We start from the raw sequence: 22,534 nt of genomic DNA, 5'->3' as shown, positions 1-22,534 counted from the left end.
AGGTTCATTCCTCTAGTGGAGTCTTGATTGTGAAATTGATTTGGAGTCGCCAGGTGGATGATTTTAAACTTTGTGTGTCTAATCGTTGTCCACCATCATAGATTAGATCTAAACCTATAAAATATTTCTAAAGAAAATCTCAATCGTCCCCAGTATGGTTGCCAATTATGTTATCGCTCCAAAATTCCCTTTAAAAGTTTTAAAGAAGGAGATAATAGAGGTAACAACAAATCACTTTTGGAAATCAACATCTAGCCTTCCTGATGCTCAGAGGGGGATCTCTCTTTATAATTTAACTTTGTTTTAGTTAATAAATTTTAGGCTAGTTATGGTTGCACTTGGGTTTTGTATTTAATTTGGGTGGTGGGATCACTTACTTAGATGAACAGAGGTTTGCTTTTTCCATTGGGCTATGGAGTCATAGGTCATACAAACAAGATTGGATCAAGGTTCTAAAAGACAGTGTCTGAAGTGCAAGATAGGTCATTTTTTGCATATTTCAAGGGTTGGATGGTGAAGTGGCTTCTAATCGAATCCAGGGAGCAATTAAGGGTTCCTTAGGCTAGATTATGGAAGGAATGGAAGAGGTCAATTGGGATGAGAGAGATATTAAGGATTCTCAGATCTGGCTATCAGAGGAAAACATGTAAATGACTAACTGTGCAAAACAGAGTGTACTTAAACACATTCTGAGTGATATTTCCAGTTAATTCATTCAAATTTATAAAATAGTTATGTTTGTGAAAAACATAAGAAAGGTAACAAAATCACATAAAGAAGATACTTCACTGCAAATAGCTCATCTCATGAATCCTGCAGTTCAATGCTTTATTACTTGCTCTAGTCTGTTGACTTGAAACTGGAACAATTGCCCTTAAGTTCAAGATCAAAATCACTCTAAAAATGTATAATAATCCACTCAAAATACTTCAAATGAAGAAGTATTTATACAAATTCTAAATTAAAATATCTTAAAAAAATATCAAGATTGGTTTTACAAATATCTCAAACTATTTTACATTAATAGAACTTAAATAAAGGACACTCAAAACTAATGAATCTATTTGGCACTATATTTATGGATTGATTGTGACAAAGAAGAGAAATTCAAATTTTATAGCAAATCTTAATTGATGATGAGGCTTCCAAGTCACTAACTACCTCCTTGCTTTGTGCATTTTGCCCCAGAAATTCTTCAACATTAGGGTCTAGTGATACCTTTTTATATCTCAATCCGAGATAGATATGTAAAAATTGAAAGTGGTTATTGTATATAAGTATGTTAGTGAGATAAACCTCTCTCCATTTCCCAAAATTTAGCTCCAGCTGTTCACAATATTTTCTGCAAAAGGACGTCAAAAATAGGACTTTGCACAATCCAAAAAATAGGTTGTGAAGATATGCATTTATATTCGTTTTTGTAATACATGTGTAAAAAGTGAGATAGATTTTTGTATATTTGCCTCTTAGTAACACAAACCTCCTCTAGTTTCTAAAAATGCATATGCGATTGGCCATAATAGTTTCTGCAAAATTATGGTTTAAACAAGAAATTTCTAGAAAATGTACCATTCCTGCTCTGATTTCATCTTTTAACATTAATTTAATTTTAATTGTCTTTACCTTTACTTTGGATAAACTTCATTATTGCTAGTGAAAGTGTCTTCATCTATGTTTAACCCTTACTACCTCCATGTTTACTTTTACTATTTACCTTGATTGCTCTGTTATTTTATCTATCTTCACTTTGACATGAATTTAGTTTATTTGTATGCTTTGTAACTCTCTTCCATTCTGTTTGTCTTTCCGTTGGCTGCTTTTATTCACTTTGATTTTTCAATATGATACACTTTTACTGATACTCTTTCATCTGGATGATTTATCTTTTGAATTTTACTATACATTTTCAAATGAGAGGGTCGTTCTGGTTTTTTCTCAAAATACCTGGAAATTGGTGAATTGGCTTGCAAATTGTTTTGAATGGTGATTGCAAAGGGTACGGTGGCTGCATGTGTGAACTAGATGTCCAAATTTGGTGTCTAGATATTCTTTGGGCGGTAGAAGATAGTGAATTTTGGTCACAGTGGCTCAGGGTATTGCAAACATATTGTTGAGGTCTTATAGAAAAAATGAGTGAAAAAGGATGAAATGGGGGTTCTTGACCTTTTAACGGGAAACAATTACATTTTGGTGGGGAAAGTATTTTATAAATAGTGGATAGTTTTCGTGTTTGGCGGGGAGTTGGTTTTGGAGGCCATTGCACCACTTTTGGCAGGCGGGTTGTATTTCCTCGAGGGAATACGTTCTAAGCTAGTGGCTGACACATAGCAAAATTGGGCCCGAGAAAAACCATGAATCTTGCATGTTGTCGGGCTGATAAAGGTCGAAGAGGGAGTGAGCGTGATATGGATGTGCGTCATCAGATCTGGAGGTGCAAGATCTAACGACTGTCGAGTGGTGAAGCTGCATGGAGGGAAATCAGGGTGAAGATTTGTGAAGTTTTCTTTAACGGCACCAAGGGTTGGTGGGTTAGCACGTTTATGTTAGGGAAATATGAAGCGGGGAGTTACTTTAAACAATATGGGGGATGAAACTATAGTTTATAATTAAATAGAGGTTTGGATATTATATATGAAGGAGTGATTTAATACGGGAAAAAGGTATATCGTGGAGCTAATACATTAGGTTAGTAGATTAATATGAAATGAATGCACGTAATGTAAAATATAGTAAGCATAATGTGAAATAAGATGTTGGTCTTGAATTTCTTCACTGTGTTGGCCCAATATCAACGTTTAACACTTATACTTATGATAAGAGAATTTTTTGTGGGTTTTTGAGTATTTTGAATGAGAGGGAAATTAGTTAAGGGGGTTTTACCTTTCCTAGGTAAAATGTGTTTTAAAGTTAGGAAAAGGGGATTTTGTAGGGTAAAATGAGTGATTTAAATGGAAAAGGGTGTTTTCATGAATGAGAGGGGTTTCAATAAGGTGGAATCCAATAATTGATGTCCATGAGTCATTAAGTCGAGGGTCTGGTCCCACCAAAAGTCATAGAAATGCTACGAGCCTTTATGACTGAAGCATTTTAGTACTAGAGCACATTGTGGGGAGGGAAATTAGTAATATGCCAAATAATGTTTATCCATGATTGTAAAAATTGCTTGTAGCTACCCATCTGTTATTTTCACATTTTATTCCTTATTTACATGGGTGCATTTGAGCTTGCAAACCCTTATTCATTTTTCTTTGAGACAACAAACTAACTAATTCAAACCTTATTTCATCTAAGAGCTCAGGTTAAACTGTTGAGCTCCCTATCATTCTCTGTTTTAACTATTGATCTGCCAAGATTAAACTGTTTGGCTAGATCTTTATTCTCTATCTATAAACATTAAATTTAAACCATGAAAGGTGAAGATTAAGTTTTTTAACTTATCATGGATTATGGTATTTTAAAGAAGCTACACATAATCATTATTTGCAGAAAATGTAAAATAGTAGTGGTATTTGAAATTGCACACTTTCATGATCTATTTTTATCTCTTTTTTGGGGTTCATATTTTTCACTTTTTTGATCTTTGTTTCTTTTTGTCCTTTGATTGTTCTTTTAGGACATACCCTCTTTACATTTTTTAATTTGGGAATGCATTTGTAGAAAGCAAAGGGATGTACAATATTACAATTATGACCATAGTCAATTCAAAATTATGAATCCTATTATTATAGGACCCTAACAAGGAATATAAACATATATTTTATTATCAGGTCTTAAGGATTGAACTTTATGTATTGTAAAGGTATTCACCATGCATGCCACGCGTTAATTAAGTGCTTTAAATTGATAATGTATATAAACAATTCTCTTATGTATCCCTTATTGAATTTATAAACGCTACGTGCCTTTGGGTTATTTTGATAACTATTATTTGTAGGTTTTTTCTATTATATTGTTTCATCTAGTTATTTAATCTTTGGCTATGTATTAGTAAGTGTGTCTAATTCTTCTTAATCTTTCTTTGTGATTTACAGTTACATACTATCAAATTTCTACATAACGTCTATACATTTCTTTCTTTGGGAAGACAAGATGGATAGTAACTCTTTTATCTATATATATCTCCAAAGATTATGTTTTATTGCATCTACATATATATAAAACAATATTTATGGTTTTCAAGTTAGTCCTTTAAATCTTTTCTATTGGTATGGAACCCCTTAGTGGGGCAGGTTTTCAAGGTTATGCTTCTCCTCACCATACACTCATTTTGAGCTCAGGATCATTAGTGGCTTTCTAGAACTTTCCCATCTTGGCCTAGAGACTCACCTGGCTCACACTTAATGATAAATATTCCAACATTAGAATTTTGCACTTATTCATAACAATAAGTTTTTCACTAGAAAAGAGTGACAACATAGAAATTAGAGAAACAACTTCACACCTAGAAAGAAATATAATATAACATAAAGCATACATATAACACTTATCTATTTGAGAAGTTTAGGCTACCATGAAAATCACGAGGGAAAACAGAATGCTCCACCAAAACAATGAGAACCAATACCCTTTACTAGAACTCCTCCCAAACCAGTTTCACTTCTGGAATGTATTATTGTCTTGAACCATATTCCCTCATCATGACACTGCAACATATCACCATCTAAGGAAATACTAATGATGGATACACCACATAACCAGGAGACATTGGATTCATGACCAGTATCTTCTCTAGACAAAAACTCACTAGTATACTCCCATCGCCAACATCTATGATCTTCCATCTCTTCATCTTGGTAAGTTGTTCCTTGACATTGGCCAACATTCCTTCACACCAATTGAACAAGGTAGGTTGCATGCATCTAAGAGCCAACTCCATATGTGGTTAGGTTACACTATGGGGTGTTGTTATCCCTTCTACCCAAGTCATAGTGTATACTAGGGTTTTGAGTGTGATGTCAGCGAGGTCTTCAATCATAATTTTATCCTTCTCCCCCTGAGATTTTGCTCTAGAATTCTAATAAATATAGCTTCACATTATTTCTCAGCTAGTATTGAATACCCCTACTATCACAACCGAAGCACCATCCATTGACAAATCGGTGAGGAAATAGATGCCCTCAAACTCTATGGAAAATGACTCTAGCCCCACTATAAACTGGTGGGTGTCTACATCCCACCACCAATGGATTTCTAGGAGAAGGGATGGTTCATTATACTAGGGATCATAAATAACTTATATAACCAACAATTCCTCAGTGCATCCAAAGTTGGTTGATGTGTCATGGACATCATCTCATTCGACTCATGATCTCTCTCCCTCCATTCAACCATGGCTCCTCCTGCACTCACAAAGAAAAACATTTATCAGTTATGGCTACAATATAATATGGAATTCTACTGTAAAAAATCATTTTTTTCCAAACAAGATAAAAAATTCCTAAATTTAACCCTACTTGCACCCTTAGAATGAGCAATGTTTGTTAAAAACTACACCAAATGTCTTGCATATGTGTGGCAGGACCCTTTTAGCCAAAATTTCCCTTATCAATGCGTGTGGCGGAGGGATTTTCTTCTCAAAAAATAAAAAAATCTCCCAAAACACAACAACATCCTGAGAAAACCAACTCTTTAATCGACAAAGAGAGGGATAAATCCACTTACCTTGATAGGGAAGCATCTTCGTTGGATACTCTTGCTCCTCCCTACCTTTGCACCACCAGGCTTGGAACTTTTCCCCTTATCTCTTCTTCAAAAGACAATGATTAAATGAGGAGGTATGTGTTCGATGCAAACTCATTTATTCACACTTAATGGATATTACTAGATACATTGGGAACCATTCTCCTCATTAGAATACTCCCTTGCATATGTTACCAGTTTACCTCATTGGCTGGTGATCAAGTAGTTTCTATCATGATCAACATCAGCTCATCTATTCACATCATGTAGATTTGTACCATCAATGTTATATCAAATACTCTGATTTAGAGACATCTCACTCTTATATGGCATCCTTCCTAAGCTACGTTGGAGTTATATACCATTTATGTATATTGAGGACTATCTTGAGACACTTCTCTGTCTAGCATGTGTCTATAGTACTCCTGATATATATTGTGACATAGATACACATTGTATTTGTTGGTGGTTATGCTCTATCTGTTGAGTAAGAAGGATCCACTATGTCTATCTACGTGGCCATGTTCTATAATTTCATGTCTTGTATCCGCATTGTCTGTTTTGGCGGCCATGTTTAGTATCCTGGTATGACCAAGCATGGGTATGCCCACCTCAGGGATGTTATCAGAATAGATGAGACACCAGCTCCTGGTGTGTTTTGATATTAGTCCTTAAATTTGTCTCCTAACTTCTCGTTTGACCTATGAGATTTGTTATAATGCATTTTGGCCATTAGTTACTCTTCTAGTCTCATGTATTAAGGGGCATCTATTATCAACCTTTTTTTCTTCCTAGAAATAATACTTATGAGTCATTATGTTGATTGACCTTTTTCTAGGCCTTAGCCACTCTTTTTCCTAGTTTTTTCCACAACTACATGGATCCCATCTTATGCAAGATGTTGGAACCTTGAAACTACACGAAGGACACCTTATGTGTGTGATCATATCTGAGATTGTCTCATTTTATCCATATTATTGATGGACTTCTTATAGATATTTGTGGTCCCTAGGAGATCTCTTTGACTCATGACCTTAACCTATCTATTCAAGTTGGATGTGACTCGTTATTGAGAATCTTCTCTAACTTCTTTGCATCGTGAGTCTCTACATTCATCCTCTTGGGTGTCCTCTTCTTCCTATTTATACTGGGCCATCTTAGATGGTGAGGCTAGTTTTGAATGGCCATAGTTTTTGAGAGTGGGATATAGAGAGTCTATGTTTCCATTTTGACTTAAATTTGAGGGCTTTGTGTTTTTATGATTCTTCTTAGTTATAATGGGTAGAATTTTCCAGAATGAGGAGAGGAGAACCAGAGCTTTAGGTATATTGATGTACTTTAATTTATATGGCTAATGAAATCCATGACCCTTCACCTTATATCAGTAGTTACAATGATTTATATGTGTAATTTCTGGATGTTTTCATCTCACGATATTCTATGGAATATCGCTTGTCTTCTTTGTTTGTTTGTGTTTATGTGCAAGATTTGGAACGAAAGAGGATTGAAAGGGTCAGCAAGCCACTGAGGGAGTGAACCTTAGCCAGAAATACCTTCAAAACATGTGAAAATATATGCACAGACCAGATATCCGCACTCAATCACGCATCCACCAATTCAACATAAACTTCAAAGCAGCTGGCCAAAAAAGATCCTTTGACAAACTCAAATTACAGCAACCCCACACCCAAGAGTAGTGTCCTCAAAATAACCCCAATTTCCATTTCTCGGCTGCCCATCAAACAAGTCGGTACCTAATACTGATTCAAAACTATCCAAATGAAAACCCAAAAGACCATGCAAAGAACCCAAAAAACACAATAGAAACTTTGCATAAATAACACTACAATATAGAACTTTATGGTGCACCAAACAAAATATACAATCACAGAAAGAAGCGAAGATTGTAGAAATGAGAGATGCAATAACTTACTGGACCAAAAGCACCCACCCACTATACACACCAATACCAACTTGAAATGTAGACAAGACGTGAAAATGTTCATAAACCGATGAGGTGCAATGCACAATGTTTGTAACCCTGCAAAAGAGACTATAACCACCCCCACCATGCTTGCAAGGTACATATGTTCTCGAGCGTATCACAAGACTCTTGCGTTTATAACTATCCACACTATCAAACTCATTCACTCACACTTTACCAAACTGACACTATGCCATAACTAAATACTCCAACCTATACGAGAGGCTCATCATCCAAGAAGTCTTGACAATCGTAAAGTACCACCTCCATCGGGGAGTAGCAACATAGTAGGCTTATAGAAATGCAATGAAGTGGGATTCTTTTTCAATGAAATTAATAGAAATATTCTACTTGATTTTATGAAGTTTTGTATAAAGGGGTGCGTGTGCGCATATCGCATTTGTTTTATGGAAATTTTGATAAAGGTTTTACTATTTAAAGAATGCTCATCTCTACTTTATTAGGGTTTTATCATTTAAGAAATATCAATCCTTGCTCTATTTTTAATTGTCTTTCTATTAGAAGAATGTATTTATTGATTCGGTGGTTGTTTGAGAAAGTAAATGTCATTTTATTATTTAAAATATTTATTGTTAATAATTATTGGTATGTGAAAAAATTTAATATATAAGTCTTAGTTTAAATATTTTTTTGCATTGTTTGTATTGGTCTTTATGGATGTGACAAATTTCAATTTAATGGATACATATTTACCCATTCCTTTTTATAATAAATTGATTATGATAAATTTCGAAAAAAGAAATTTCTTAATTACGATGAATTATTGAATTATTGATTGTGTATTTAAAATTTATTATTATGAATTATTAAGGGCATATGCACAACTTAATAAAAAATAGTGTAAAATGATGAAATGTAGGAAATTGAATTAGCTTATAGGATATATAATTTTTATTGATGAAATTTTATTTTGTTTTATTTATTTATTTTATTTATTTATTTATTTATTATTTATTTATTTATTTTTCTGAGTAAGGCTAAATCTATTAAAAAGAAGAAAAAATATTTACAAAATATTTACATATGGACCATAGTCATTACAGAGCTCTAAGAAGAGCCAAAATTCCAAGAAAGCAGATGTGAAACCAGTAGCAGAGCCCACGCAGGGGAACAGGATGCATCTTATCTAGAGAACCACATGAACCCAAAACAGCAAAAACATAGGCAAACCTTTGCCTTTCTACATCAGAACTGTAGTTGACATGACTGAAATGAACCATTACAAAAACCAAAAGACAAACCCACGTCAGCGAGAACAAACTAGTCAGCAGGCGTTTCCTCCACGATCTGGCACCAACCGAACTCTGGCATGTCATCAACAGGAGCAGCTACCTGATTGAAGGGTTCGGGATCCACTAGCACCATCTCAGCATCCTGTGTGCTGCATCCTGGGCCTTCCTGCGCCTGCAGTGGCACTACTCCAATGCCAAAGTGAATCACAGAGGAGGGACCAGCAACCGCTCCCGAGCCCTCCGGATGGGAGTCAGAGCCTTCCAGCTGAGTGGTTTCATAAAAGAACACAGAAATATGAGCAGTTATCCGTGGCCGGTGCAGGGAGCTATTGAATGTGAAAATGGTTGAGCCTGTCGAGGATGGAGGCCCACGATAATGTCTGGAAGTCTGCTGTCTCTCTCGCCCACTTCGGGTGCCCGGATAACGACCAGTGAAGAGTTCACTAGTGGGGGCAGGCGAGTCCGAGGAGGAACCAGCTGGAGCGCGCTGGGGTTGCCCTCTGCGGCACCCCATTCTCTATCGTAAATGAGCCATTAAAGAGGGGGTAATGGAAAAGTTGTAGCGCGCTTGGAGCTCAGAGAAACTGATATGTGGGGGCCCAGGAGAATGCTTGAGAATACCAGATGGGTTACCCAGGAAAATCCCCCTCTCTCCCAAATTGAAAACTATACAGAAGGCGGAATAGAGGAACAAAGGGACACAGGCAGTGAGAGAAATGCACAGACTCATTCGGTGAGAGCTGGCACCCGGGACAGGGAAAACAAAATAACAAACCCACACGAAAATCTGCAGACACAGATCCAGAGCCCTCCCATGGGAAGGAATGAGCCAGGGAAGCTGTCCTTCAAGGGCTAGCCAGAGCTTCCTAGTCGAAGGCTCGGAAATATCTAAGAGAACCGAAGATCGCACAGAGGCGATGGGATGAACCCAGACAAGCAATTCGCAAGGAATGAGCTTGAGTGCAGGGCATTTCCCCCACTTAAACTTGCCCAACTTGTCACAAACCACCACCTTCATAACTTCTTCATTGATTGACGCCATCATCTCGTGCAGGTAGCAGCGTGCAGAGGGAGGATCTGTTGCAGTGGGCAGAGAGAATGAGCCCAGATCACCTGAAGGGGAGGTTGTATGCACCTGCTCGTGCGCATGCCAGACGGAGCTCCCCTCACCGGAATTTAACACCTTGTACTAGGTGGGCAGGTGTCGAGCCGCCCCGCCCCACCCCAGTCTAATCATGTTTAAAACTATTTCAATCACCCGCATCCGGGGGGGCTGCGTCCTTCTGAACCAGAGCGTTGCATTCCTGAGCTTGAGCATCATTATGAATAATGTTTATGGGACCAGAGAGTATGGTGTGCTCCGCCTCCACTCCCCAATTAGCGAGGAGGTCAGCAACCTTGTTACCATCCCGTTTAACATGATTGAAGACAATGGCTTGGTTGTTGTGGAGAAACTGTTCTAGAGCCTCCAGCCTTGCCTCTAGCCTCCAACTCTTGGCTAATTTCCTCGCCTGGGTCCCATGTTGTAGTTGTTTTGCCATGTTGATGAGGATTTGGGTATCGCCTTCTACTTCCAGGGGCTGTAAGTTGAGACACCTAGAAAGGAGGAGCCCTTGCCAAAGCCCCTCTAGTTCTGCTGAATTGTTAGTGTCCCAGCCTAACTTCCCAAAGTAAATATGGATGGGGAGACCTTTATGATTTCTGAAGATACCGCCAAATCCTGCATTCCCTGGGTTGCCCTTAGAGGCGCCATCAAAATTGAGCTTGATGGTATTCTTTGGGGGAGGAGTCCAGGAGTCCTTTCTGCTATTGTTACGCATAGACGGGGGAGGAGAGTGAGCGCCCTGTTGGAATTGCAGATCCCAATTAGCCCAGATGGCTATCTCGTTTGCTGTGGAAGGGAAGTCATCCTGAGTCCAGTTGCGAAGCGCCAAGGTTTCCTTGAGGTTATGGCAAAAGTTGCTCCATATAATTTCAAGTGGGGTGCTCTGATCCTTGAATATGCGCTTATTCCTCTCTTTCCATATAGTCCAGATGAGGAGACCAGGAATTATCCTCCATAAGTGATTGAGAACTCCACTTCTGTAGGGGTTGTGTTGCCATTGGCGCAGTGAGTCTAGAATGTCTTCCGCCCCTCGACAATTCCTTTGACACCAAAAGCTAGCCTTTTCCCACAATTGATTGGCTAAAGAGCATGAGCTTAGTAGGTGCTGAAAGGTTTCCTCCTGGGATTTGCAATTGATGCACATAGAGGGTCCATGAAAGTTTCTTCACCTGAGATTGTCCCAAGTGAGGATTTTCCGATGCCCGACCAGCCAGAGAAAGAGGGATACTTTGGGCCAAATGCCTGTGGCCCATAATCTGCTCCAAAAAGGTTCCAGGGGCTCTGGGTTCCAGCAAATGATTTTGTAAGCCTCTGTTGTAGTAAAGGTTCCCCTGGGTGAGTATCCCCATCTCAGAATGTCTTTGTCCTCCGAGTATCTGATCCGCCGATTTTGAAGCTCCTTCTCCAGAAGTTGTTGTGTGTGGTGATCTGCGTTCTCAATTATACAATTGTTGTGCTTCCATTGCCTGTATCCCTGATCAGTTTCCTGGGTCCAGTACTGCCATACCTCCTCTTGTAGCTGCCCTTCCCTGTAATGGTTTGGAGTTTGATCAAGTGTGTTGTAGAGCTTCGGTAGCTGGTTCCACGCATCCATCCAGAACCGCGCCGTTCGACCATTTCTCACCTCCCAGAAACTATGTCGCTGGATCAATGAATAATGTTGTTTGGCCGCTGTCCAAATGAGAGAGCCTTTAGCTGTAGGGATAAATCTGATAAGGTCTTCATGCGGCCTGAGGTTGGCATACTTGGCAGTCCATATGTTTGCCCAAGGCTTGTTAGGCGCAGTTAGCCATTGCCACCAGATCTTTGCGCACATGATTGTGTTTCTGTGACTGGGATCCCTTATACCTATGCCACCTTGTTCTTTTGGCTTACAAACAGTAGTCCACCTTACCAGAGCCCATTTGCGATTTTCTCTTGAAGCACCCCAAAGGAAGTTGCGCTGAAGGGTTCTACTCTTTTTTATTACCAACTTGGACGTTGCTGACATAGAGAAAAGGTAAAGAGGCATTGCCTGAAGAACCACTTTGATTAGCACCAAACGGCTAGCAATGTTCAGGGTTCTGTGAGTCCAGAGACTTAGGTGGGATTCCAGCTTCTCCAGGAGCTCACGCCAGGATGTGTGCTTTAGGGCAGAGGCAATGAGGGGGGCTCCCAAGTATTTAGAGGGGAGAGAACCAATGGTGAAGCCCAGAATTCGAGCGATAGCGAATTGGGTAATGGGAAGGGTGTGGAAGAAGTAGATATGCGATTTAGCTTTGTTGATATTGGTGCCTGAGGCTTCAGAGAAATCTTCCAGCAGGGTTTTGAGCTGAGCAGCTTCCTGAACAGAGGGGTATCCAAAGAGCATGTTATCGTCCACAAATTGTTGGTGGGATATAGCTGGCAGATTGTGAATGGATAAGCCTTTGAGATGCTGGGAGAGAAGGGCTTGCTTAATGTGACGTCCCAGGCCTTCTACCATGAGCACGAAGAGGAAAGGGGATAGAGGATCGCCTTGCCTGATTCCTCTGGAAGGGCTGAAAGGATGGGAGGGGATACCATTTATGAGGATGGAGAAGAAAGAGGAAGAGATAAGGCTCATAACCCACCTCACCCATGTAGGCGAGAAACCAAAAGCATTTAGCATTTTTTGTATATAAGTCCAGTTGAGCTTATCAAAAGCTTTTGAGAGATCGAGCTTGAGAATCATACCTGCTTGTTTGGAATGTTTGAGAGAGTGTATGATTTCATGCGAGAGAATGATGCCGTCCAGTATCTGTCTGCCTTCCACATAACCCGACTGCTCTGGCGAGATGAGTAAGGGCAGTAAGGGCTTTAACCTGTTGGCGATAACCTTGGAGATCACCTTATAAATTACATTGCAGAGCGCAATTGGACGAAATTTGTCCGGAGTTCTGGTGTTATCTTCTTTGGGCACTAGCGCAATGAATGTTGAGTTGAGTGAGGGTAAAAGCCAATGAAGAGATCGCGATTCCTCCACCACAAGCCAGACTTCTTCTTTTATCAATTCCCAGAAGGAGTGGAAGAATGTTGTAGTGAAACCATCCGGGCCGGGGGCCTTGCCTTCCTTGAGTTGGTGCATAGCTATGTCCACCTCCTGTTGCATAATGGGGCGTAGAAGGAGTTCATTATGCTCTGCTGTGATGATTTTAGGCACATTCTTAATGATTTTATCTATAGCGGGTCTCCTATCCACTTGGGGCTCAAGATGAACCTGCTGGAAGTGTCTAAGAAACTCCTGCTCAATCTCCGCATGATTTTCCACCCTCTTCCCTTCTGGAGTCTGAATGAACAAGATGGTATTGTGCATTCTTCGCTGAATTGTGGTTCGGTGGAAAAATTTGGTGTTCCTCTCTCCCTCTTTCAGCCACCTAATCCTTGATTTTTGCTTCCATAAAATTTCCTCCTGCTTTCTTCTCTCCTCCCATTGGTTATGTAAGCGTTGTTCCTGAGCAAGGGTTTCTTCATTATGTCCCCCTGAGATGATGCTTTGCTGAAGATCTTTCATTTCCTTGCTTAACTCCTGCTGAGCTTGAAAGATGTTGCCGAATGTCTCCTTGTTCCAACGTTTGATCTGGCCTTTGAGGAATTTAAGTTTTTGCTGAAACTGATACATTTTGGAACCTTCTGGCTGAGGAGAAGAGATCCAAGTGGTTCTGATGAAGTCTTTGAAAGTGGGGTGAGAAAGCCAGAAGGCCTCAAAGCGAAAAGGTCGCCTTGTGACATCCCCTGGTCTTTGCCATTGGAGGGCAATAGGCCAGTGATCCGATCCTGAGTAAGGGAGGATTGAAGAAGAGATATCTCCTCCCAGATGTACCATGTTGTCAGAGATCAGGAATCTGTCAAGTTTGGACGCGATTTGTTGTTTTCCTGTTCTTCGATTGCTCCACGTATGCATGCCATTGCAAAACTGCAGGTCAATCAGAGAGTTATTTAGGATAAATTCTTTGAAGTGGGCATCTGCCTGTTCCAGCTTAGCTCGCCCACCTTTCTTTTCTTCTAGCTTTGTTATCATGTTATAGTCACCCCCCATGATCCAGAGAGGGTGGATTCTGTTGGCATTGAGCTCTGCGATTGTCTTTAGAACAACTGTTTTAGTGCTAGCTATCTGGGGAAAATAAATGTTAGTTAGGTGACCATGGATATTGGTACCTAGAATATGAAAGGTGGCTTGAATAATGTGCTGCGTCGCATGGATGTCTGTCAGCCCAATCGCTTGAGTGTTCCATGCTATGGCCAAGCCACCCGAGGCTCCAGAAGCATCTACCGCTATCGAGTTACATCCTGGCCATGCCTTAGAAAGAATGTTTCCAAGGGCGGTACTATTACACTTCGTTTCTTGTAGAAAGAATATCTGTGGCTGCTCCTGCTGTAGCATGTTTTTTATTAATCTGAGTTTCCCGGGGCTGTTGAGCCCTCTTATATTCCATGAGATCAATTTCATGATTCACTAATTGTGAGAGGGCTTGTAGTACTTAGTTAACTTCGCATACCTGCCTGAGTCCACCAGGATTTTCCCTAGGGCGATAGTTCGCTGGAGATCTGTTCTTCTTCCTCTCTTTTTGGAGTCTTTGGGGGGTAAGCCACCATCCCAGTAACTGCCTGGTTGGATGCCAAGCTGATGCTGCTGATAAGCCCTGGAGATGATGACTTCCAGTTTGCTGATCTGGTGCTCTGGTATCTTATCATAGTCTTTTTTTTGCAGATCTGCTCGAGCGTTAGTATGTCAAGACCATTGAGGTCAATGCTCTCAGGTTCTTCATCCATCTGTTGGACCTGGTTTTCTCCACCATCAATGGTAGCTGGATTTGAAGTTTGACTAGGGTCACCATCTACCTCCATTTCTATTGCTTTCCCATCTGCGAGCTTGCTGGCCTCTTTAAGGGGATCCATGACATTGGTAGGGGAACTGGGTTTGGAGGGGGATCCAGGAGGATGAGGGATGGCAGAAGAGGAAGGGGGCATAGTGCTGGGCGAAGCATGCAGAGATGGATCATCTGAGGGGTCAGCAAGGATCTCAAAACTATTGCTGGTTGAGGGAAAGGAGGAGGGGGTCTACAGGGGCTTTTTCCCTGTGGGGGGTTTCTTGTGAGATCTTTTACGAGTGGCAACTTTGATGAAGCCATCTTGATCAGGCTGTGCTGAGGGATCAGAATGTTGAGCTTTGGCATTTAGAGGACAATCTCTGAAGAGATGCCCCAGAGCATGGCATCTACGACAGCGAAAAGGGACATGTTCATAGTCCAAAGGTTGCACCCATTCAAAATCATCATGAGAAAGACTTACCGAGTCCGGGAGGGGTTTGTCCAGTCGCATGAAGACACAAATACGGGCATAGGATGTATATCTGCGCAGCTTAGTCTCTTCCGCCACTTTGACGAACTCCCCCAGCCCATTTCCTATATCTTTGAGTGAATCTTCATCCCAGTATTCCGCTGGAAGCGAATACATCCTGATCCATACAGGAGCCCAACTGAGGTCCTCCTTGTCCGGGTTAAATCTTTCCACCCACTCTCTCAAATATAGGCCTGCTGAGTTGAAAAAATAGGGCCCTTCATCCATGACTCGATTCCTATCTTCAATGCATATGAAGATCGCAGTAAAGAACCCCTTCGGTCCTAGCTGCAGGGTGACATGGCCTTTAGGCTTCCATTTGGCTGAGATCCAACCTTGCAGTGCCTTTTCCGTAGGCCAGAAACCAATAAACTTTCCGATAAGCGCGTGATCCCTCATAAACTGGATTTTCCCATTAATCCTATGGCTGGGTAGTTCTATTCTAGGCCTCTCAGCAGCCACTGGTTTGCAGGTCTTCGATGTGACCCGACGCTATTCCTCCGTTCCTGATTTCTCCTCTGGTTTCTCTTCGTTTTCTTCTGTCTGGTGCATGGTCGTGTTTGTCTTATTGTGCCACGGAGATCCTTCGTGGACCTCATCTTCCTGTACTGGCTCAGAGAGCAGAGAGCTCGGTTGTGCTGGAGGCTCGCGATTGGGTGTAGGGGAGGGCTTGGAGGCCCCCCCCGGGAAAACTCCATTGTTGCGCTGGTAGATCAGCAAGAGGTTGTTCTTTTTTGCCAGTTGATCGTGCTGCAGGGAGCAGGGAATGTACAGGCTGCACAATCTGCGTCGCCGTAGGGTTTACCAGAACCCTAGTTTAGAGCGATCCATCATGCATTGGTGAATTTTTCTTCGCAGAGCTGGATCATTGAAGACTAACCTGGGATAATTTATGAAATTTAATTTTCTATTAAGAACGACATATTACTTTTCCAATTGAACATAATACATAAATTAAAATTAAGATATCAATCTAATACTTAGACTTTATCCTGAAATAAATTTAAATAGAAGTTAAAAAATATTAGTTCTCATACAACATCATATATTAACACACTTCTTGTTGGAAATATTGAGAGGGGGGTGAATCAGTATTTCTTTTTCTCACTATTGTTTTACTAGTTAAAACATCTATGTTCAGAACACAAAATGAACAGCAGGAATAAATACTTTCATTAATATAACTGTGCAGTAATACAATAAATAGATTGTCACAATTGGTTGCCAAGCTCCAACTTGGACTTTGGTGAGGCTCCAACCTCCTGAGCACCAACTCTATTTTGCCAAGACACCAATCTTGGACTTAGGAGCACCAACTCCCAAGGACTTCAATCCTGTTCTATTCTGAGGCTCCAACCTCTTTGGTATACACTGGTGTGCTGCTGCGCTTTTTTCAGCTTCCACTGCTTCTGCTGCCCCCTTTTCTTCTGCTGCTTTCACTATCTCATGCTCAGATTATACCGTTCACGAACCACCACTTGGGTTCTCTTTTTTTGCTGCTTTTATATACTTCCATGCCCCTGCCCATTCGTTTCCTCTTACATGCTGGCTCTTTGGCTTCCTCCTCACTCGATCGCTTGACACTTCGGATTCCATTCCTTTGCTTCTTCTGTCTATACAAGTGTTTCAAAAATCTGAGTAGAAAAACCCAAACTCCCCTTTCTTAAATAAAATTCGGCCCTTGACCTGTGGTTAATACCTTACAGGCTTTATTGGAGGCGTTTAATCACCCATCGGAAGCCACCACCTGAGTGTTTGAATCAACCATCGGAAGCCACCACCCGAGCGTTTTAATCACCCATCGGAAGCCACCACCCAAGCGTTTTATCAACCATCGGAAGCCACCAACCGAGCCTTTAATCAACCATCACCGAGCGCTTTAATCAACCATCAGAAGCCACCTTTTATTCGACGCTTTCTATCAATAATCAACCATCGGAAGCCACCACCTGAGCCATTAATCAACCATCACACAGGTTTTAATATATACCTTAACCCCGCGGCCATGTATCATATAACACACGGAAAACATTATAAACCCCCGCTCTAATTCAAATGCCGGACTTCAATTATTCTGCACCCGCCTTTACAACTATCGGCGGGTCCAGATTCGACGGTCATAATAACTCTTAAGCCCAGACCTCCGACGAGGTGCGGAACCGATATGGCTTTAGACTCCCTTTAATATTGTTTCTGGTCCGATGAGCATCGGCGTTCGCTGTAAACAATAGACCCATTCCTCCGATGTAACGCGGACCCAATGCCTCCTTACATTTCTTCCTAAAGTGAATTCGGATCCGTCATATTGGCGGACTCCTTATCGGCGAGTCTTGATGGGTTGCACACTCGATCTCCTTTAGGCTGCTCCAAATATAATTTCGGCTCCGGATGATTTCGGCAATCGCTACCTCCGCTGCTCTGATGCGATACAAGAGTTCTGCGGACCTGATATGATTTTACACTTCACTTGATAAGGGACTCGGCTCTGGAAGTCGGAACTTTGCACTGCTGAAGGCCCTTTCCGGACCCGATCTACTTTATACTGGCTTCATAATATTTCAGCTCCGTTAATTCGGAGCTTTCACTTCGGCTGTTCTAAGGCCTCTCCTCCGATGCGATATTTGGTTTCCGGACCCGATATGGGTCTGGACCAAAATTAATATTCTTTCAACTCCGCCACTGTCCCACCTAAGGGGAAATATTTTGAATTCTCTGTGTAAATAGAGATATTCAATATAGCACTTGTAAAATGATTTAAGGAGTCTGTATAAAATGGAAATGACTCCCAAGGCTTCAATCACATATCATGCAGAAAATAAGCGCTCCAACACTTGCTCTCCGATGACTCTGATGGCCCTATTTGTTTGTAATATATATATGGCTCCTCTTGGCTCCTCTTGCTCCATCTGCTCCTCTCGGTCCATTTTCTCCATTTGCTCCATATATATTGCTCCTCTCTTGCTCCATCTGCTCCTCTTGGCTCTGTTTGCTCCGATAGCTCCTCTGATGGCTCCTCTTGCTCCGATATATGTGGCTCGTTTGATCCCCTCAGCTCTGACATGCTCTGTCTCCTCTTCTTGAATATTGCCATATTGACATCAATGACAATCTTTGTCCAACAATCTCCCCCTTTGTTATTGATGGCAATATTCTTCTGCCTTCTCCCCCTTTGACATCAATGGCAAAGGAATGCAGACGAACTCCCCCTGTCAAGTTGATGGCAATATTCTTCTGCCTTCTCCCCCTTTGACATCAATGGCAAAGGAATGCAAACGAACTCCCCCTGTCAAGTTGCTCCCCCTGTCCTGCTGCATCTTTATGAATAGACTTGAGTGATGATAAATGAATAACCCCCATCTTTTGTCGCAGGTGTTCGAATGCTTCCCGAGGAAGAGGTTTAGTGAAAATATCAGATATCTGCTGCTTAGTACTTATATATTCCAGAGCGATGTTTTGTTCAGCTACTTTCTCATGGAGGAAATGATACTTGATTGGTATATGTTTGGTTCTTGAGTGCATCACTGGATTTTTGCTGAGACTGATAGCACTAGCATTGTCACAATAAACGCTAATTGGTTGATCTATACATATGTTGACATCTTTTAGCGCTTCCTTCATCCATAGTATCTGAGTACAACAGTCTGCTGCAGCAATATACTCAGCTTTGGTTGTGTATAATGATATGGATGACTGTTTTTTACTGAGCCAGGATACCAAACAGTCTCCTAGGAAGAATGCATTCCCACTAGTACATTTCCGACCATCTATGTTTCCAGCCCAGTCAGCATCGGTGTATGCAGTTACAATCAATGTTGGACTCTTTGGGTACCAGAAACCAAAATCAGAGGTTCCCTTCAAATATCTGAGAATTCTTTTTACAGCTAATAAATGAGATTGTTTGGGAGCCGATTGAAATCTTCCCACCATTCCTACTGCTGGCATTATGTCTGGTCGTGTAGCTGTTAAGTATAGAAGGGCTCCAATCATTGACCTGTAATGAGTTGCATCTACTAGAGGGGAGTCATCATCTTTGCTCAGTTTGCAGTTTGTGGTCATGGGAGTGCTCATGGGTGCACAATCCTCCATTCCATATTTTTTGAGCATGTCTTTTAGATATTTGGCTTGAGATATACACAATCCTGCTTTGGTTTGAGATACTTGAAGTCCAAGGAAGTGGGACAGTTCTCCTATCATTGACATCTCAAATTCTTTTGCCATGCTTTGAGAAAATTCATGGCTCATTTCATCATTATTACTAGCAAAAATCAGATCATCGACATAAACAAGAGCAACTAGTAACTTACCTTGATCTGTCTTTATGTATAGGTTGCTTCCATCCACTCCCATTTTGAAGCCTTGTTGTTGAAGATAGTTATCCAGTCTTGCATACCAAGCTCTAGGAGCTTGTTTCAACCCATACAAAGCCTTTTTCAACTTACAAACTAGGTCCTTTCCTACTGTCAGATCAAAGCCTTCTGGCTGCTCCATGTAGACTTCCTCCTTGAGTTCTCCATTTAGAAATGCTAATTTCACGTCCATTTGATAGATTTTGAATCCTTTCGAGCAAGCAAATGCTAAGAACATCCTGATAGCTTCCATACGGGCCACTGGTGCAAATGTCTCTTCAAAGTCAACTCCTTCAATTTGTGAATAGCCTTTGTAGACAAGTCTTGCCTTGTTTCTAATAACCTGTCCTTCCTCATTCATTTTATTTTTGAACACCCATTTGGTTCCTATTATGTTTTTGTCCTTTGGACGAGGTACCAGCTCCCATGTCTTATTCTTCTCAATTTGGGACATTTCTTCTTCCATTTCTTTTACCCAATGAGGATCCTTACTTGCTTCTGTGAATGTTTCTGGTTCTATCATAGATAGGAGGGCAATGGCTTTTCTCTTGGGTGAGGTGGTTATCTTTCTTCTAGTCTGCACACCTTCATCTTTATCACCAATGATTTGTTCTTCTGGATGGTATCTTTCTACATACTTGATCTTTGATGGGGTATGGGATGGTTCTCTTTCCTCTTCTTCTTCTTCATCATCTATCTCTTCTTCTTTAGATTCTTCTTCTTCAATGAGGAAGTCATCTTCTTGTTCTTCAGTTTCCTTTTCTGGAAGATCTTCATCAACCTTTACATCGATGCTTTCCACTATTTTCTTTAGTCGATAATTGTAGCACTTGTAAGCTTTGCTCCGTGGAGAGTATCCAAGAAATATCCCCTCATCAACCCGAGAATCAAATTTTCGAGGTGAGCCATCATTTATTTTTATGAAGCACTTGCTTCCAAATATCCTGAATTTCTTCACCGAAGCAGGTCTTCCTTTCCATAGCTCATAAGGAGTTTTGTCACAATTTGGTCTTAATTGAGTCCGATTCAATGTATAGACAGTTGTCCCTACTGCTTCCCTCTAGAATTTAGGTTGTAGGTCAGCTGCTAACAGCATGGTTCTTGTCATTTCTTGGACAGTTCGGTTTCGTCTTTCAACTACCCCATTTTGCTGAGGTGTTCTAGGAGCCGAGAATTCCCTTTTAATTCCATGAATATTGCAGAACTCACTGAACTCGTTTGATGTGAATTCTCCTCCTCTGTCTGTTCTGAGACACTTAATTTTTGAATCTTTTTCGTTTTCTATAAGGGCTTTTAAATTCTTAAAACACTCAAAGGTTTCAGATTTATACTTTATGAAATATATCCACATCATTCTAGTATAATCATCAACAAATAACATAATGTACCTTTCTCCTTGGAGTGCTTGATTTCTAGTTGGCCCACACACGTCAGCATGGATGATCTCCAAGGGCTTTGATGTATAGTGTTCCTTTGTCTTGTGGCTGGTTCTGGTCTATTTTCCATGTTGACATAGACCACACACTGCTTGCTTTGGTTTGGACAACCTTGGGATGTCTTGTACAGCTTTGATCTTGCTGATATTGACCAGATGTTTGAAGCTGGTATGTCCAAGTCTCTTGTGCCACAACCAACTCTCATCTGCCTGACTCAAGTAGCATTTGTTTTCCTGAATTTTGTTCAGAATGTAAATATTGTCTGGTCTTCTCACTTCTTTTGCCACAAGTTTCCCTGAGGCAGATTTCCTTATTTCATAGTCTTTGGTGCTAAAAACAACCTTATGTCCTTGATCACAAATTTGGCTGACACTCAGAAGGTTGTGTTTCAGTGCGTCAACCAGCAGAGCATCTTGAGCTTTTCCTTTTCCATTGATCAGAGTAACTGTTCCTCTTCCTGCAATTTTTCCAGTTCCGCTTCCAAAGGACACATTCCCTTCATTTTTGCTCAGTGAGATAAATTTCCTTCTGTCTCCTGTCATGTGTCTGGAGCATCCACTATCCACAAACCACTGGTTTCCATTATTTTGCACAAATAGAGCCAGGCCGCATTTGTCCATTGCAGATATCTTGCTACTCGTCTTTCTTCCTTTGAGTGGGCAGTTTTGTTCATAGTGTCCATTATTGTAGCAAAAAGAACAAGTCAAATCAAATTTAGTCAAGATCGAATGAATTGAAGGTTTTGATTTGTCCCTGTCTTTTGGGAGCATATGAGTTGATTACTTGGTCCTTTTGCATTGTCTTTTCACTTCTGTGAGCCATACAGTGTCTAGCTTGGTGACCGAAGTTTTTACAGTGAAAACAGTGTCCAAGAAATATGGTTTTGAAGCAACCACGATTTAATTCTCTTTCCTTTCTGAGAATTACTCCTCCCTCGTCCTTTGGAATTTTTATGGGCCCTTGGTGGAGTACAGGTTTGTATTTTCTGTAGTGTCCATGATTCGACTCCACATTCTTCTTTGGAGTAACTCTTTCTTCATTCTTGGAATCTGAGATGCACTTTTGATAAGATACTTTTTCATCTTTTGGGTTGCAGGAAAGTGCATCGGCATAGCTTTTCACACTATTCTTAGTTCTTGAGGATTCTCCCTTGAAACCTATTCCAGACTTATCATGTTGAGGTTTTTGATTTTTCAGAATAGTATCAAGTATTTGAGAGCTTTTACAGCCCTTTTTAATTTGCTCCAACTCCTTTCTCAGAGATACTACTTCGGCCTCACATTCTTCAGAAGTCTCTTCTTTTTCCTTAAGCTTTGTTTCCAAGAGATCTTCTCTCCTTCTTATTTCCTCGTTTTCCACTTTGAGAGAGATAATTTTGTTCCGTAGTTTCTCGT

At 40.7% G+C, this 22,534-nt stretch overlaps 1 protein-coding gene across 1 annotated transcript; it reads right to left on the bottom strand.

Moving 5' to 3' along the window:
* Positions 1–15,079: 15,079 nt before the first annotated feature.
* Positions 15,080–15,757, bottom strand: LOC149139089 (uncharacterized). Its single transcript, XM_089450589.1, has 2 exons — positions 15,311–15,757; positions 15,080–15,160 (listed from the first exon to the last, which is right to left on the bottom strand). Exons 1-2 carry the CDS (start codon positions 15,755–15,757, stop codon positions 15,080–15,082), a joined length of 528 nt encoding a protein of 175 aa, XP_089306715.1.
* Positions 15,758–22,534: the final 6,777 nt, after the last annotated feature.

Source organism: Pinus tabuliformis, chromosome X (genome assembly GCF_031772625.1).
Source record: "Pinus tabuliformis cultivar Carrire ecotype Pingquan chromosome X, CPIR1, whole genome shotgun sequence".
Taxonomy (NCBI): domain Eukaryota; kingdom Viridiplantae; phylum Streptophyta; class Pinopsida; order Pinales; family Pinaceae; genus Pinus; species Pinus tabuliformis.
Note: the sequence above shows the minus strand (reverse complement) of the source record. Positions and strands in the feature narration are given on the sequence as shown.